Source organism: Nelumbo nucifera, chromosome 2 (genome assembly GCF_055504915.1).
Source record: "Nelumbo nucifera cultivar China Antique chromosome 2, China Antique-T2T, whole genome shotgun sequence".
Lineage (NCBI taxonomy): Eukaryota > Viridiplantae > Streptophyta > Magnoliopsida > Proteales > Nelumbonaceae > Nelumbo > Nelumbo nucifera.
This window is the reverse complement of record NC_142650.1, coordinates 68,090,525-68,108,750: the sequence shown is the minus strand read 5'-3', so window position 1 is coordinate 68,108,750 and position 18,226 is coordinate 68,090,525. Positions and strand designations below refer to the sequence as shown.

At 36.4% G+C, this 18,226-nt stretch overlaps 1 protein-coding gene and 1 pseudogene across 4 annotated transcripts in view; one reads left to right on the top strand and one right to left on the bottom strand.

Moving 5' to 3' along the window:
• Nucleotides 1-14,801, bottom strand: part of LOC104601436 (5'-nucleotidase / magnesium ion binding protein) — a 42,930-nt gene extending 28,129 nt beyond the window's left edge. For 3 of the 4 annotated variants that reach the window (XM_010264758.3, XM_088898477.1, XM_088898476.1), the window contains exons 1-4: nt 14,636-14,794; nt 14,203-14,356; nt 8,138-8,198; nt 7,911-8,043 (exon numbers count right to left, since the gene is read on the bottom strand). In XM_010264758.3, coding sequence (XP_010263060.1) covers nt 7,911-8,043; nt 8,138-8,198; nt 14,203-14,356; nt 14,636-14,727 — 440 coding nt within the window. In that variant the 5' untranslated portion in view covers nt 14,728-14,794. Of the gene's footprint in view, nt 1-7,910; nt 8,044-8,137; nt 8,199-14,202; nt 14,357-14,635 lie in introns of all 4 variants that reach the window. The other variant, XM_010264757.3, reaches the window with a different exon arrangement.
• On the top strand, nt 9,499-9,683 carry LOC148802307 (small nucleolar RNA U3; annotated as a pseudogene).
• Nucleotides 14,802-18,226: the final 3,425 nt, after the last annotated feature.

Below are 18,226 nucleotides of genomic sequence, written 5' to 3'. Positions count from 1 at the left end.
CTTTCCAAGACTGGATACCAATCACTCCACTCACAACCTAACATCCTAGCCAAGGAAGACACCTCCTCATCTGACCTACTAATTCCAACCACAACTTTTATTCCAATTCACTCTCAAATGAGAGACCTTTTCAAAACCTTCTACCAACAACTTCAGATTGACCATCTCCTCAGGCTCTCCCTTGCAAAAGAGAATTATATCATTTGTAAATTGTAAATGAGTGACAACTACTTCTTGCCTCCCTACTAAAAGATTTCTGGAGTCAGCTCTGGAAATCATAACACTCAAAACATCCACTATTAAGGTAAAAGGGAAGGGAGAGAAAGAGAGAGGGTTCCCTTGTCTTAGACCTCTCTTTGCAAGGAAGAAGTCCCTGGCTACCCCATTCACCAAAATAGAGTAGTGGCACGAAGACACACAACCTTTTAACCATCTACACCACCTTTCTCCAAAACCTTTGTTTCTCAAAACTTCCAGTAAAGAACCCCAATCTACCAAGTCATAAGCCTTTTCCAATCACAAAGGCTCCCTGGTTTGGAGAAATCAGATACGGAAGTACCATTTTAATTCTTGAGGTTAACACCTTAGAGAAGATCTTATACATGCTGTCAAGCAAACTAATGGGCCTAAAATCCTTTGGGTGTCTTGCATCCATCTTTTTGGGAATCAAAGCTATAAAAGTAGCATTGGCACCTAAGTTAATCCTACCTCTCTCAAAGAATTCTAGAAACACCTCCATTAAATCCCCACCTATGATTTCCCACCAATCTTGGTAAAAGGCCATCGTGAAACCATATGGACCCAAGGCTTTAAATCTTTCCGTTGAGAAAACAACATCTTTGATTTTCTAGATCTCAAAATTTCTTTCCAACTCCTCCATTACTTCTCTACTCCCTGTTTGCCACTCAAAATCAGAGATGTCCTCTCTCGATCTGCTAGGACTGTCATAAATGGTTTTAAAGTGATCCACAAATGCTCTTGTTATCTCTTCCTCCCTTGTAAGCACTTCTCCATTTCATTCCAACCACTCCACGGTGTTCTTCCTCTTTCTACCATTTGCCAGGGTATGAAAAAACCTAGTATTTCCATCTCCCTCCTTGAGTCATTTACATCTAGACTTTTGTCTCCAACTTATCTCCTCTTTTCTAATGATTTCCTCTAATTCTTATTTCAAGTTCCACCTTTCTTCTACTGTCAACCTTCTCTCTGCTTCCTCTGTATCAATTTCTTGAATCCTTTTAGCAATCCATTCTTTTCTTTCTTCCGCTCTTCCAAACTCCTCTTTGTTCCACTCTTTGATCCTAGCTTTCAGAACTTGTAGCTTTTTATAGAATCTATATCCTTTCCACCTGAACTCCACCTGATCTTCTTCCCACCACTGTTGTACTTTCTTTAGAAATTCAGGATGAAGTAGCCACATGTTCTCAAACCAAAACAGACAAGGTCCTCCTAATTTTTCTTGTGAAAGCCTAGTTGGACAGTGATCTGAAGTTGGTCTAGGAAGTGCCCATAGTACCATTCCCCTCCAAGCAGTCTCCCAATCTGCAAAGAATAAGAATCCATCTAGTTTACAATACAAGGGTTCTTCTTGAAAGTCGGACCAAGTGAAATTGGCTTGTAGCATGGGTAGCTCTCTTAGCTCAAAGAACTCCACAAGTAGGTTGAACTTCCTCATGCTAGAGGTGATCCTATGGCTAGGATTAGTTGTTTCACTCACAAACCTAATGACATTAAAATCACCCCCTAAACACCAAGGACCACTCCAAAGACCCCTTATGGCTGCTAGTCCTTCCCAAAATTCTCCCCTTTCCCTATATGAATTTGGACCATAGACATTAGTTAAAGTCCATTCTAACCTAGGGGTGTCAATTGGACTAGATTTGGTCCAATCTGATCCAGTTCAATGTGAGTCCATTATAAATGGACCAGGTCCAATCCAATCCAATGAATATTTTGGAGTTTGGACCATTTTGGGCCAGTCCAATTCAATGTCTGGACCGCCCAATCTATTCAAATTCGTTTGATTTAGATTGGTTTCAACTCAAACCCGATCCATTCACACCTATATCCTTGTCTTATATTGATGGACCAGATATTAGCTTAACCCAACCCAATCCAATATAAATTTATTATGGACAGACCAGGTCCAATCCAATCTAATAAGTATTTTGGACCAGATTGGTCCAATCCAAAACCGGTCCATTGGCACCCTTATTCTAACCCATCCTCTTTCCTCCTAAACTTCACTATGACCGTAAAGTTGCCAATCAATTCTTCATTACAGTCCATCTCCTCATTCTTCCAAATTGTTAAAATGCCTCCTGAGGCTCTCCACGACTGTGCAAAAGCCCAACTTAAGCCTCTAGCTGACCACAAAATTCTTACCCATCTTCTATCCACCTCTTCCAACTTTGTTTCTTGAATTAGTACAATATTCGGCTTCTCTTTCCTAAAAACTTCCTTAATCACCCTTCTTTTTCTTTGACTCCCCAACCCCCTAAAATTCCAACTAATTATCTTCATGGGAAACATCAATTATTAAGACCCTGATGCTTATCTTAACCTAAATCATTTTTCTTTCCTTTCTGCCTGTACCTCCTTTTTCATAATCAACTCCACACCTCAGCCTCACCACCTCACTCATCTTCTTCTTTCTTTTTTCGGTGACTCTAACTCCTTGTTTAAAGAATCAATTCTATTCCTTTCTCTTATCTCTTTCTTCTGCTGCTTTTTCTTGTTTTTTCCTTTTGCCTTTTTGGCTCTCATCCCACTCTTTCTGTCTTCCTTTTCCTTCTCCAAACACATCAGATTTGGACTACTACCTTCCTCCTCCAAACCCCCTCTGGACTGTATCTCTACCTGAACCAACTGATCAAAAAGCTGCAGGCTGGACAACAACCTCAGCTGCAGGCTGGACAACTACCTTCCTCCCCTTCCTCCTTAGAATCCTCTACAACCTCAGCTGCAGGCTGGACAACAACCACAGGAAGGTGGGGAGGATTAGCTGAAACACAAATAGAATTAGCTAAAATTTGGCAATACATACCAGAACCAAGAAGCGGAGGACTGTCATGCAAAGGAGGCTGACACTGGACAGGGCCGATGTTGGGGGGGTTCTCTTCCAATCTAAACTTTGAACCGCTAGCAGTGGAAGGGGAACCGTCTGCAGATTTGCTTTCCGAGTGTGGAGAAACTGTAAAATCTCTACAGTCACCCTAGTTTTGACTCTTAAATAGGAAAAGAACTTCTCTGCCTTCGCTCGAAATGTTTTCTCTTCTCAAGGGAGAACCTTTCAAACCGTCACTCTTCTGAGGTTCCAAAGAATATTTGGTTGGGGTCAGTAAAGAATTCTCAAAGAGCAGTCTTGTTCCTAAGTCTGCATCCTCTAGAAGAACTTCCCATGTGTTGCTTTTAACACTGCCGATACTAGACTGGCCATAGGACTCTTCATCTGATGTCTCCTCTTCATAGCGTACCCAATCTAAGTCAAAATCACCATCTTCGTAGAGCACCTCTTGGGAATAGATTCCCAACTAAGTTAGAGAGGCACATGACCTCCTCTCTAAATTGCCTGGCCCATTGCTACTTATCCTGCCTGGCCCATTAACACTTATCCCACCTGGCCCATTACCATTTACCCCACCTGGCCTGTTACCACTTATCCCACCTGGCCCATCCGATGGCCCACCTTGCGAACCCAACATCTTGTCCTGCTTTGTAGACCCATTTAGAGGCCCACTAATTACTTTACTTAACGTCGGTTTAAGCCCACTCACTCATTGAACTTTCGAATTGGCCCTTAGCTCTCTCTGTTCAACCACCTTGCCAGTCCCACCAATCCTAGAGCCTTGACAGTCTAGTTTGCATTTAATACACCTGTCACAACCTCTGCAAAGGTTCTTTTAAACCCTGAGTATAAGACAGTAAGACTGCTATATTGCCATCATAGCATCTAAAAACACCCCTAATGCCAGACTGCCCAGGATTTCCATAGGTGATTAAGTAATGTATCCAACAAGACCAAAATCTTGTAAACTAGACAGGTTTTAATATAGTTATAACCATTTTATTGATAACATGTCAGTCCAAGACAGGATTTAAGTCTCTAAATTAATAGTCTATGCTGGAGTTGTTTTTGGTTTGGATGCAGTAAGATTAGTACCAGGTTATTGTAGTTATTTTATGAGCTATAATCCACATTTGAGTGTCCCTATGGTTTTTTCTTAGTTTTAAAGCAATTAGAAATTGTTCCTACCCAACTTCCTAGTTGAAGTTGGAGCCAATAAGAGATGGTGTGTTAAATGCAAAGTTTAGCACATATCTAATGAATGAAATGCGAGTTCAAAGTTTGAATATGGTGAGGTGTATTTCCTCTTATTCTCTTTCTCTGTCTATTCTTCTATTACTCTCTTATATTTGCTCAGTTGCAACCTCTACTCAAGTCTCATCTTCAATAAGTCATGTCTCTTCCTAACGTATCTATCTATCTATATTTTCTCCATTTTTTTGAATTTTTTATTTTTTTATTCCATGTCATTTTCAAGACAACCAATGAGATGCACTTTCCCAATAACTAAATAATATTTTTTCCTAAAATTTCTCCTAAACTACCTCCCTCACTATCCCCTACTTTCTCCAAAATTATCTCTAATTCCTATTTATCTTATAAATTATCTCTAATTCCTATTTATCTCCAAAGTTATCTCTAATTTAGTAGAGAGTTTCAATCCTAAATTATCTCTAATTCCTATTTATCCTAAATTATCTCTAATTATATAATAAATTTAAAATATTTATTAAAAACATAAAAAATAATTTTATATTTTTACAAAATATATCACGAAATTACGTACTAACAATTTAAATTATGTTTTTCCGAACGATCAATTTAAATGTTTTTTAAATATTTAATAATATGTAATAGCTTTAAATAAATAAAATTCAAATAACAAAAGATTTTAAATATTTTATAGATTATTTAAATATTTAAATAACTAAATATTTATCATAACTAGATTTTAAATAGTTAAAATAACGAAATTCTGTAATAAATTTTAAAAAAAAAAACTTCAAAGTAGAAAAATATTTATTACATAATATTGAAATTAATAATAATTTAATATATTACAAAATTAATAATGAAATTATGTAATAATAGTATAAATTATGATTTTATGGATAATTAAATTCAATAAATAATTCATATTTTAATATTTAAATAATTTACATATTATTTAAGTATTTAAATAAATAAATAAATAAATAAATATTTTAAATAACAAAATATTTAACATAACTATATTTTAAATAGTTAAAATAAAGAAATTATGTAATAAATTTAAAAAATTCTGAAAATCAGAAAATTAATTATAACATAATATTGAAATTAATAATAATTTAATATTTTTACATAATATTGTAAATAACTAATTTCAATTATACCAAGTAATAATTCGAGAACATAACTTTCAAAAAATAATATTTATTTATAATAATTTTGAACTCTTAATCTGTATTTGTAATATACTAAAATTAATATTTATTGTATTACAGTAATTATTTATTGTTTTTTGTGATAAATGTATTTTCAATGATTATGTATAAATTTATTTTGTTTTAATATTTAACAGAAAACTTTTAATAACCATTGGAGATTAAACTACTATTATTGAAATTTTTAAATTTAATTTATTGTACTTATTGTATTTATTATATTTTTGTTATAACTTACTGATTAATTTTTATTAGAGATTAAACTATTATTTGAGATTATACTATTTATTGACTAAGTTAATATATTTTTAGTACTTATTGTATTTTTCTAATTATTGTATTTTTTTCATTATCAATATATTTTCAATAATTGTGTATTTTTGCTATAAATTTTCAATAATTATTGGAGATTAAACTATTCTTATTTATCAAAGATGAGACTATTAATTTAGCTGAAATTATGAAAGTTTGTGAGTTGGTTCGGTTTGGTAGTAGGCTATTTGGCCAACCAAATTGACTTGGCCAAGTTGGGGAGTTGGTCAGCTGAAACCGATTCACCTTTTGTGAAATCCAACCCACTCAAGTTGTATCGGTTTGGATCAATTTTTTGGTTTAGTTAGTTGGTTCAAAAGATTTAAACTTAAAAAATAAATTTAATTTTAAAAATTATAGTGCAATTATTAAAAAATAAATTTAAAAATTAGGTTTATGATATAAAACATTTTAGACTAAGAAATATGGGAAATTTCCCACTTTTTCATATTAAAAATTATATTTAAAATACAAAATATTAATATATATCCATAGTTAGGTCGTTCGATTTTGGTCGGTTTACATATGGCCAAAGTGAAATTAATCCAACTTGATCGAATTGGGAAATTTTTGAACCAAAGATGACCTAAAATACTAGAACCGAGCAACTCAAGTCGAATTGATCAGGTTGGTCAGTTTCATTAGTTTGATGAATAAACCTGACTGAAATTAATTATTGTTATTTTTGTATTATAAATAATTTATTAAAAGTAATATATAAAATATGAATAATTATTAATTATTTAAAAAGTTGAAAATATAAAACAATTGTATACTCTTATGTGTTTCTATTACGGTCATTTACTAGAAGACACCTTTAGGGATAGCAATTTTCCCCATCCCCGACGGGGACCTAACTTTGCCAACCCGATGGGGCCAAGGATGGGTATTATTTCGGCGGGGCGGGGCGGGGCAGAGAACGGGGAATAATAGGAATCCCCAATCAGGGTTAAGGATGGGGATTTAGGTCCCCCGCCCCGCCCCGCCCCCGATTATATATATTAAATGTTATTTATATTAAATATACTATTATATTATTTATATTATATATATATATATATCAAAACATATTCAAACAATTTTCTATAATTTAAATTTTTTATTTATTTTAAATAAATTTATTTTAGAAAAATACTATTAAATTTAAACATTTTGGGAATTCGGGTCCCCACGGGGAACCCATCCCCATCGAGGATCAGGGATGGGGATTAATTTCAGAATTGGGGTCGGGGACGGGGAATCCCTTGCCAATCCTACACACCTTATAGTTTTACATATTTACTTAAACCTACCTTGTAGTTTTCATTTTACTAAAACATCCCATATATTGTACAACTTATTTACTTAATCAACCTTTCATTAAGGAGTGTTTGTTTTTCCATTAGACCCATGATTTTTTATTCTAAAAATATCCTTAACACTTTTTTGTATAGAAAACAAAATTGACCAAATATAGCCAATAGAGTGGTTGCCCGTGTCTTATTAAGGGCAAAAATGGTATTTTTATTTTTATTTTCTTTTGATTAAATTTATTTAAATGAACATTAGGGTCAACACTGTCATTTTCCACTGTCATCTAATGGAAGATTGATTAAATCCATTGCAAATTATAAGTGATGTTTTAGTAAAATGCTAACTGTAGGGTAGATTTTAGTAAATCCATGAAACTATAAGAGGTATTTAACATTTTAGTAAATGACCCTTACTATTATTTAACTTTCGATTAATAAATCCCATGCATCGCAGGGTCCCCGTTAGTTTTTTTCTATAATCAACAGTAAGAAGAGAATTGCATTCAACTCAGAGCCAGGAGCTCAAACTGTCCAGAGTTAGACTGTCAGGGAGGTTGCAAAACAACGCTCAGTCATGTCTCTTTATGCATCACGTATGTTCTAGTAGGATTTCTGTTTCCTGTCTTACATCATTATCATAATATCATCCCAGGCCAGGGATATCAATTTTTCTCATATCACTTAGACACCCATATGTTTTCATGTTTTTTAACCCTTTTTAAAGAACCAAAATTTCAAGGAGGAGGCACTCAATCAGTGAGATTACATAAGGTAAGCAAAATACTGTCAAGAGAGAAGGATTGAATCTCATACCACTCTACCATGAGCTTTGTTTTCTCTTCAATGGGAATTATGGGAGAAAATTCTAAAGGATGATAATATTCATATAGTTCCTGTCTTTTGATGTCATACTCAGGATTACTCTGCTGCAACAAGTTATGACTGGCTAACCATGTAATTAGAGAAAAATGAAAGTTAAGTTCCAGAAGAAAAATCATAAATATAATCAAATAAGCATCTGGTAAAAAAAAGAAACTTACTCTGGCCACAGCAGCCGTTTATCCTGTACTTTGTTAGTGTAGCATCAAAATCTGCAATTACCTGGAATTGAAAAGAATTAAAAATATGTATGTATGTATGTATGTGTGTGTGTATAAAATAGAGAAGCATGTTTAGCCAGTGTTTGAGAGAGCTTAAACCGATAGCTTAAAAATGGCTAAAATGCCTTTTGTTAAAAGTGACCTATATTTTTTAAATGTTCCACATACATTGTAGTTTTGTGCTAATTCCATTATAGCAAAGTTGTAGTTGTAATTTTGGGCTAATTCCACACTGAAACGGATGTCAAACATCAAAATTTCAAGTTCATGAATTACAATTCTTAGAATTGGGATTGCTTGAATTGAATTTCTTAGATCCAATTCCAATTACTCTAACCAGACATCTGCAAAATGCAAAATACAATACTGTGAAATTTATGACATTGGGATTGTCTTCATTCCCACATCAAACCATTAAAAATTTACTACCTCTCATCTACAGAAAAATCCAAACCATCTCCATGCACAAAGAAGGGAGAGGTGTGAAAGCTGACCCCCTTTTGCTTGGTTACCCCTCAGAACTTCAACCACATTCTCCAACAGTCCAACTACTGTCAAATGACTCAAACCATTTCTTCTCGAGAAGTCATGAACAAAATTAAGGAATCCCCCAAGCCACCCCATCTATCACTCTGATTTTCTAAGTGACAATTTGGATCAGAAATGTTCCATCTAACTGGCTTTCTTTGTGTGAACAGCAGTGCTGCATAAGATTCTGATAAGGGACAATCTACTGAGAAGAGGTGTGGAGGTGGATGATGAGGGTTGCAGCTTGTGTAGAAGATGTGTGGAAACCACTAATCACCTGATTTACTGTGATTTTGTATTCTGGATTTGGGGAAGAGTGTTGGATCTATTTGGAGCCAGGATGTGCTTCTCGGTGATGTGAATGGATTCATCGAAGCTTGGTTTACAAGGGGTTTAAGAAAGACTGGTAGGGTTGCATGGTTTATCATCCCAGGCAGTGTTTTGGGCAGTACAGAATGAAAGAAATAGCAGAATATTTGAGGGAAGACAGAGTTCAAAAGAAGAGGCTTTCAAGAAAGTGGTTGGCATGGTGTTTTCTTGGTTGTCAAATCAATCTTTGTTTAAAAATATACACACTAGTACATTTTTATAAGGATTTTCTTTTTATAAGGAATAAAAAAGGATATTTGGATGTTTTGGTTCTTTGTAAAGGATCATTTGGCTGTATCCTTGTAAAGAATTTCATTGTACAGGATACATCCTTTGTATCTTTTTGATTTTTGAATGAAATACTTTACCTTACAGTTTCAAAAAAACAAAAATAAAAAAATCTTACGACCTTACTTGAACAGGATCTGTTCTATAGGCTCATACCTCTGTATCCTTGAGTTCTAAGGAGATAGGAACCTAAGTCTGGTAGAAGAATTATGTAAAAAAAAAAAAAAAAACCTTCAAGTCTAATTTGAATATCATTTTTAACAACAACGATCAAAGTAGGCCTTTTTTTATCAGCAAGACAAAATTAATTCATTAAATTAAAATGTCATGTACAACAACAATCAAAGTAGGGCATTAATTGAAGACTGTAAAACCCCTACCCTGCATATGATCAAGAGTAGGGAGGATGAATACACAGCACTTGGCTAAAACAGGCACAAGAACATAAAAGACTAGGTACTGAAAACAGATCAAGCCACCCTTATAAAGGAGTCACCAAGCTAGGGACACTCCATACAAGATCTAATCTCCTTATGTCTAATTTGAATATCATTTTTAACAACAACAATGAAAGTAGATCATTAATTGAAGACTGTAAACCCTACCCTGCATACGATCAAGAGTAGTGAGGATGGATGCACAGCTCTCGGCTAAAAAAGACATAAGAACATAAAAGGCTAGGTACTAAAAACAAATCAAGCCACCCTTATAAAGGAATCACCGAGCCAGGGACACTCCATAGAAGATCTAATCTCCTTACTCTTTCCCTTTCAAATGCATCAACAATACCATTGGCAGTTATAGGAACCTATCTGGAAAACCCTAGAAGCCAATGCTTTTGCCTCTCTAAAGGTTCGAGAATGGAAATATTTTAGCCATGTACTCAGGTCCTATTCAGCAAGGTGATGTGGTGAGATCAGAACTGATGGCAGCAGTATGTGGTATTGAAAAAAGCTATAGAAATGGGGATTTACAGGCTGATTATTGAAGGAGATTTAAAAATTGTTGTGAATTGGCTGAAGAAGGGGGAAGGAGTAATATGGAAGCTAAGGAATGAGCTCAGGCGCTTCAAGCAGATATCTAAAGACATGTTGATTCAAATAAGATGGATTAGGAGATCAGCTAACAGCATGGCTTATGGTCCAGCTAAACACAATTCAAAGACAATCTATGTTTTGTGCTGTTTTGTAATTAGTGGGATATTTCTTTTGGGCTTCTTTTTCTGCCCACAACTTGTTGTTGTATATGCTTTTTTTGATTATCTTTTGAAGGGCTACACAACAGGGGGTAGCCCATCCCCCAACTCATAGCCCACCCAACTCAGGTGCAGGAGGGATTCGATCCCAAGTCTCTGCTACGACCAGCAGGAGACCTTACCAACCAGCTGGTTGGCACCTTGCATTCTTGTTGTATATGCTTTTATAATCTAATGAATCATTTTTGTGTTGCTTATCAAAAAAATAAAATGCTTTTGCCTATCTAATGTAATCTCCAAGAGCCCAAGGGCCATTTACACTAGTGACAGCCACCCAATTACTGTTTGGCAGTCACCCTTAGGCTACGTTTGGTTTGAAGGAAAAAGTAGGGAAAGGCAAGGAAAGGCAAGGAAACCTTTACAAACCTTGTATAGGTTTTGATATCTTTCCCTTCCATTCCCTACCTTTTCCTTCAAACCAAACATAGCCTTAATGACAATCAGTCCAACCCAAGGAGTAGGCTAATTTCAAACCTTACAACAGAGAGACAAGATCAGAATTCCTCAATCCTAAAGGAACTCTCTTTCATTGGTACTCATTTTTTTATCAATAACAGCATAATTTCAATTCATTAAAGAGATAGAGTTAAGTGTACAACATAAGAAATCCAGAAGTAAGTGTTAGTCAATGAGAGATAAATTCCCTTATCTCTCCCCCAATTATTCACTTATTTACAAAATTGCCCATGACATAGAATCTCTCCCCACCCCTTGTTTGGCTAAAACATCAGCTAGCATTTCTTTTTTTTTTATCAGCAACACAAAATTGATTCATTAGATTAAAAAATAGAGATACAACAAAGAGTTGTGCGCACAAAAACAAAGCCCACCCAGAACTATTCACTATTTACAGAATTGCCCAAAACATAGATTGTCTTTGAGTTCCTTGCTTTGTCAGACCATCAACCAAACTGTTTGCAGACCTCCTAATCCATCTTATTTGGATCATCATATATTTAGAAATCTGCTTGAATCTACTGAATTCATTCCTTAACTTCCATACGATTCCTTCCCCTTTTTTCAACCAGCCCACAACTACTTTTGAATCACCTTCAATAATCAGCTTAGTAATCCTCATTTCTTTAGCTTTCTCTACTCCGTAGACTGCTGCCAATAACTCTGATCTCACCACATCTCCATGCTGAATAGGACATGAGTACAAAGCTAGAATGTTTCCATTTTCTTCCCTAATTACCCCACCAATACCCGATGGTCCAGGATTGCCCATACAACTACCATCAAAGTATAATTTCTTCCACCCAACACATGGAGGAGACCAAGCCTCATGAACAATCTGCCTTCTAGACGAAGAACCTGAAATTATTCCCCACGATCTGCAGAAATTTTCAACCTTAAAGTCAGCAAAGAGCTTTAAAGTGCTCACCCAATGTGCTACTCTGAGAGTAATCACCTCAATCACAGCTTCTTTACTTCTTTCCTTGTCTTCAAAGATTCTAAGATTCCTTTCCTCCCAAATTGTCTAGATTACTACTGCTCTAGTGCATCTCCACATAATTCTGCCTCTTCTTTTAGGGCAGTTGAAAAGGTGAGAGCTAAAAACACCTTCCAGACAATCAGGGGGAAGCCAACTGCATCCAAAAAGAGATGAAAACCACTCCCAAATAAAAGTAGCAAAAGCACAGGAGATCAAAAGATGAAAGGTAGTCTCACCATACAACTTACATAAAGAGCACCAACTTGGGGACAGACACCAATTTGGTCTTTTCCTCTGAAGCAAATCACAGGTGTTAATGGAGCCATGAAACACTTCCCAACAAAAAGCACTGACTTTTGGAGGGATGGGCCGAGACCGCATCTCCTTAACAGGGAAATGAGGAGAGGGGGTGGTGGAGATAAGAGAATTCAAAAAGGACTTACAGGAAAAAGAGCCCAACTGACTAAGGGTCCACACTCTAGAATCTGAACCACTCTCCCCAAACATACTGAACTCAACAGAAGAAGCAAAGCTGAGGCATTGGAAATTTCAGATTCTCTCAGATTTCTAGTGAAGCCAAGATTCCAACTCGGGTTTGAAAGGGATGAGGAGAGCTGATAAAATCACAAATAGGTTTACCTTTAAAACTAGAAAGCTCAAAGAGAGAAGGAAAAACCTCCGAAAGGGGGTACATCAGCTACCATGTTGGCGCAACGTTTAACCCAATTGAAGGAAATTTCCATATCTCTTGTCAACCACCAGACTTTCTTCTTTCCATTGCTATATATCCGAAACTTTGAATCCTCTCCTTGTAACCAACTTACTACCAGTTCGGAGTCACCCTCAACAACCAACTTCCTAATGTTCAGATCATTTGCTCTTTGAACACCTTCCAACAGGGCCAGCACTTCTGGTCTACATCTTCCTTGCTTCTCTCCTTCTCTAGAAAGATTCTAGAGTTCCTTTCTTCCCAAATTTGAGGGTAAAAGCAAAAAGTAATGCACTGCATCAAAATTTCTAGGGGAAAATTTAGAAATGGTTTGTTTTATATATATATATATAAGATTTTCTAACTTTCACCTTGTGGGCAAACATACTACTAATCCTTCATTGAACGTCTAACTGAATAATTCAACCCCCCATATTAAATGAACCTACCTATTTTCTTTCCTTCGTTAATATACCAACTGAGGTTCAGAAAAAGTGTGAAATTGGAAAGGATTCCATGCCCACAGCATCCATCATGTATGCTTCACATAAATTTCTTTGCCTTAGAAACAGAAAAAGAAGTTTTATGTAATATCTGCTTTAATGTGAAAGAGGAAAAAAAATACAAGCACCCTTTCACTTAGGATGTATTTAAATACTGGAAGTAGAAGCTCTTACCAAGCTAGTAGGAAGCTTGAAGGGTATGGTTAAACATCTTATTTGGAGAATCAGTTCAAGGTGGAATGTGAGAGGCATCTTCTTGTTTCATTTATTCTTCATGACTCTCTTGGTTGCCTCCCCCTCATCCTTCTCCAAAAATGTATGGGGTTCAGGTGCCCCCTTTAACATACCATTCTTCCTCCACATTGATGACTGAGCTTGACAAAATCTTCTAGTTCACAAACGCATCAACTGTAGTACGTTTTTTGGCAAATCATTGTCTCGTGAGCTTGGTATATGCTGAACTGGTAAACCATTAATCACCTCTTACTATAATATAGGTTTACCTAGCAGACTTGGCATCACTTGATACCCAATTCTGGGCTGTCTTGGAAATGCCTAGTCGTTTAGCATCCTTTAAGTTGCTAATTGAATCATTAGGTTCAGGAGCAACCAAATGTAGCTAATAGAAGGAAACCGAATAGAGCAGTTATTGTTAAGCAATCCAAGTCTTGTGAAGCTGTGATATACAAGTGGAGAGGATTTTCCTCTGTTTTTGGCCATCTGGGCCAAAGTAATTCAAAGTTCATTTCTGGGTGCAACGTTAAAGCACCATAATTTCAACGATTCCTTAGTTTTCATGGTGTATCACATTCGTATCTATATACCAGAAACTGAATAAAAAACAAAATTTTAATAAAACAAACTATAAAGAAGATGTAAACCAACACAAATAAATTGTCAACAAGTTCAGATGAAAACCTGGAGTTTTCCAGGACCGGCATTCCGAATTGCAGCTTTTTTGTTCTCGAGCAACTGAGGATCGCCGACCACCACCATTCCATCGGAGACCTTGGATCGATCACTTCTCTCCATTCCAACCTCAGCCCTGTATGCACTCGTACTGAACCAAACCCTATTTGTATATATATAATACAACAAATGAATCAACAGAGAGCATAAAGTGCAGTTGTAGAGGATCGAACCCGGAACAGACGATCGTAACAAAGAGAAATATGCCCAGACATATGTACCATGTATGTATACATGTATCTGTATACATCTATGCGCGGTTATGCGACTTAGGAAAGTGAAAACTGGAAAGAATTCTAAATCCCATTAACTTTTAAGGATATGGGTTTGGAATGAATGCTGAATGCATGTAGGTGTGTATGTAGAGAGACACAGAAGGAACCTGGGTTTGGTCCGAGCGGGAGAGAAACGTCGTTCGCAAATGCTACTTCTGCTCACACCGAGGATGCTTTGGAGACGGAGTCGACAAGTCATGAGAGAGAGAGAGAGAGAGACTGCAGAGTGGAACGGAGAGTGAAGCTTTTCTTTACTCTCGGACTCGGATAATATGCTTCAAAGGGAAACGATTCGACCACGTCCCATTTTCATATTCCGAACCGGTACCGAACCGAATTAACCGAATCGATCAGTTCGATATTTTAAAAAATAAATAAATAAACCGAAGATACGGTTAACCTAGAAAAAACACGTGATTAAAATATTGAGAAAATTCTTGATCAGTAGTACCTAGAGGTGTAAATTGGGCCCGGCTGCCCTCGGCCTGGCCCGGAACGAAGGCCCATGGGCCGTGCCAGGCCCAGCACGAAGGTCAGTGTCGTGCTGGGTCGGGGGTCTGCTCATGGCCCACAGCACGGCCCCTCATGGGCCAGCACCAGCATGGCCTAAAGGGCCATAGCGGGCCAAGCACGGCCCGCCCAGAATATAGCCGTTGCCCCCCCGGTGCCCTGTCGGCTAGCCCCAAAGGGGCCCAACGGCTAATTTCAGCTTTTGGAGGGGGTTTATAGAAATACCCCCCAACAGCTATAAACAGTCATATTAAGGGGGTATTTGTGTATTTTATGGGGGTTAAAAAATAACATAAATGCCCCCAATGACTATATAACAACTAGTTTAGGGGGTTTTTTTGGGTAAAGTTATAAATAACTTTACAATGACCAAAATACCCCTCCCAACAACTAAATAATAGTTAGTTTTTTGGGTATTTTGGACAATTGAATTATGTTCAATTCCTATAAATAGCCCTATCCTCCACCATTCTCATCACACCAATTCAACAATTAACATTCAACAATTCTCTTATTAAGTTATTCTCTTAAGTCTTTCCTCTCTCTGTCTCTAACTCTCAGTCTCTCATAGTCTAATTCTCCAAGTCAGCAATTTGGGAGGCTTGGAGCCTTGAACGTTGTCACGTTGAAAGGCTTTAACCATTGAAATCAAGTTGGGATTTTGAACCGGCAATCCAAGGTAAGTCCAATTAAATTAATTTTATTTTTTTAGAATTTGAAAAAACAATGGCCAGCTCTTCCCAAAACCTCAAGTTTAGTAGCCCGATTTGGGGAATATTTAAAAATAGAGGATGTTTAGGGGAAAGGGAAAAAAACAGTTTGCAAAAAATGTAGAAAAGACTTTAGCTATTGTAGCAATGGTGTTACTGGCCATTTGACTAGACATTTTCTCACACATGAGAAGGAAGAAGAAATAACCCACAATTTAAATGAATTTTTGAAATAATGGAAAATATATTTTAAAAATATTGGGAGAAGTCAGAGTCTCGGAGAACATTTCTCGCCGCCAATCCCGCCATGGCACATGACCCGTGATCTACTAACCCCTCCAGTGTCTAGGCTACAATTCCATCGGAGTCTTGTTAAGTCATTTTAGTGCAGGACCTGCAGGTACCACACTACCACTGTACCAGGGTTGGCTAGATGCAGTCAAGAATCATGATGTAGAATATAGATTACAACTTTACAATTACAAGACAAAGGAGGGCATGATACTACTACATACACCCAATATTTCATTTTTTACCTAAAGCAGATGATGAAAGTGTGTGTGAATGCTTTCATCATAATGTATATGTAAATTTTGTTTAAATTGTAAATTTTAACAAATAACCCACAATTTTTTATTTTGTCAAATTGTTGTAAATTTTGTTTTAATTTTATTTAATTTATTTGCTACTAATATAATTTTGTATTTTCAATTTGTAATTATATAGTCTATAATTCTATATTGTATTTTTTACATTTTATTAATTTATTCCATTTTCATATTCCATTCATCCCAATATAAAGTTTCTAAAGTATCTAACTATTGTATATTTCATAATTTCAATATTTGTATAATTGTATGCTTTGTAATTTGTATCATTATTCGTTCAAATTTAAATGAAATAAAATTCTTAAATTCCCATTTGAATTGTTTTATACTTTTCTTTATTTATTCTTTGGGTAATCGCAAATTCATAATTATTCGTATCATGTCCTGATATCCATAATCCAATTAGTGAGTCTAGCCCGATTCGGCCCAGGCCCAAGGCCCGCTCTATGGCCCAGCCCGGCACGACCCAAGCCCATGGCACAGCCTACAGCCCAGCCCGACCCAGGCCTATAGCACGGCAAGGCACGGCACGAGCCCGCCTAGGCCTGGACCATGGGCCGTGCCGAGCCAACCCGCAAAATTTTCATCGAGGAGGGTGGCACAGCCCATGACGGCCCTCATGCCAGTACGACACGGCCCGCCTTTAGCATGGGCCGCCCATGGGCCCACTTTACACCTCTAGTAGTACCCTGAACTTAGGGGTTGTCTCAAGTTAGTCCCTGTACTTCAAAACGTGTCTATGTAGTATCCCTAAACTTTTAGAATGTATCTAATAGGTCCTTGTCGTTAACATTCCGTTAGTCATCTATATCACATGATGACATGTGCCACTTAAATTTTTTAAAATACCCAAACTATCCTTGAGAAAAAGACATTGTTCATTGTATTCTATCTTAAGTCTGAAGAGCTACGCCATTGCTATGACAGTTCTGGGAACTGACGATGGTGCCAAGAACAGATATGAACAAACCAATGATGGTGCTGGGAACTAACCAAGTTCTGACAATGGCTGAAATTGCCATTTGCTACGATTTCCTATATATTCTTGAATTTTTTATTTTATGTAACTAATGAAAATTTCCTATATTTTGTAAAATCCATCTTGGATAGTTGCTGCAACCTTCTTATCTCAGCTAGGATGCAAGGGGAAATGATGTCGAACTTAGCATTTACAAGGAAAAGGTTTTGTTGATTGTTGATTATGTTGTAGCCCACCCACATATTCGTTGATAACCGGTAATCGATCATTCCACAAGCCAAAAAACAAGATTGCTTGGAATCAAGGTGAAACAAAAACATAGTTTACTGGAATCATGATTTAAACGGAAAGAGTTTTGTTTAAATTGGTTTATGTGGATGTGGCAAATAAAGAAAATTAGATGACACCTGATGGGTAGTTTTGACATTTCCAAAATTAACTGATGAACTGTTAACGACATGGACCTATTAGACACATTTTAAAAGTTCAAGATACTGCATATACACGTTTTGAAGTTTGAGGGCTGACTTGACACGACCCCTAAAGTTTAGGGTACTGATCAGGAAGTATCCATATATATATAATATGCATTAAATATAATATATTTATAATATATTATATACATTTACAGTATTTATAATATATTATATATTATTTGTTAGTTATAGTATAATATTATACATGTATTGTATTTTTATTATATATTTATTTATGTTGGCACTCGGATTAGTCGAGGGCAACAAAGTAAATTCACTTCCAAGCTTCGAAGGAGGGCCGAAGGCTTTGAGGGTTCAGAGAGGATGTGTTGAGGCCGAGGCAGATCGCTCCCTCAGATACTGTAGAGGCCGAGGGCTAGTACTGAGAAAGACGTTCAAGGAGATCAAGACACAG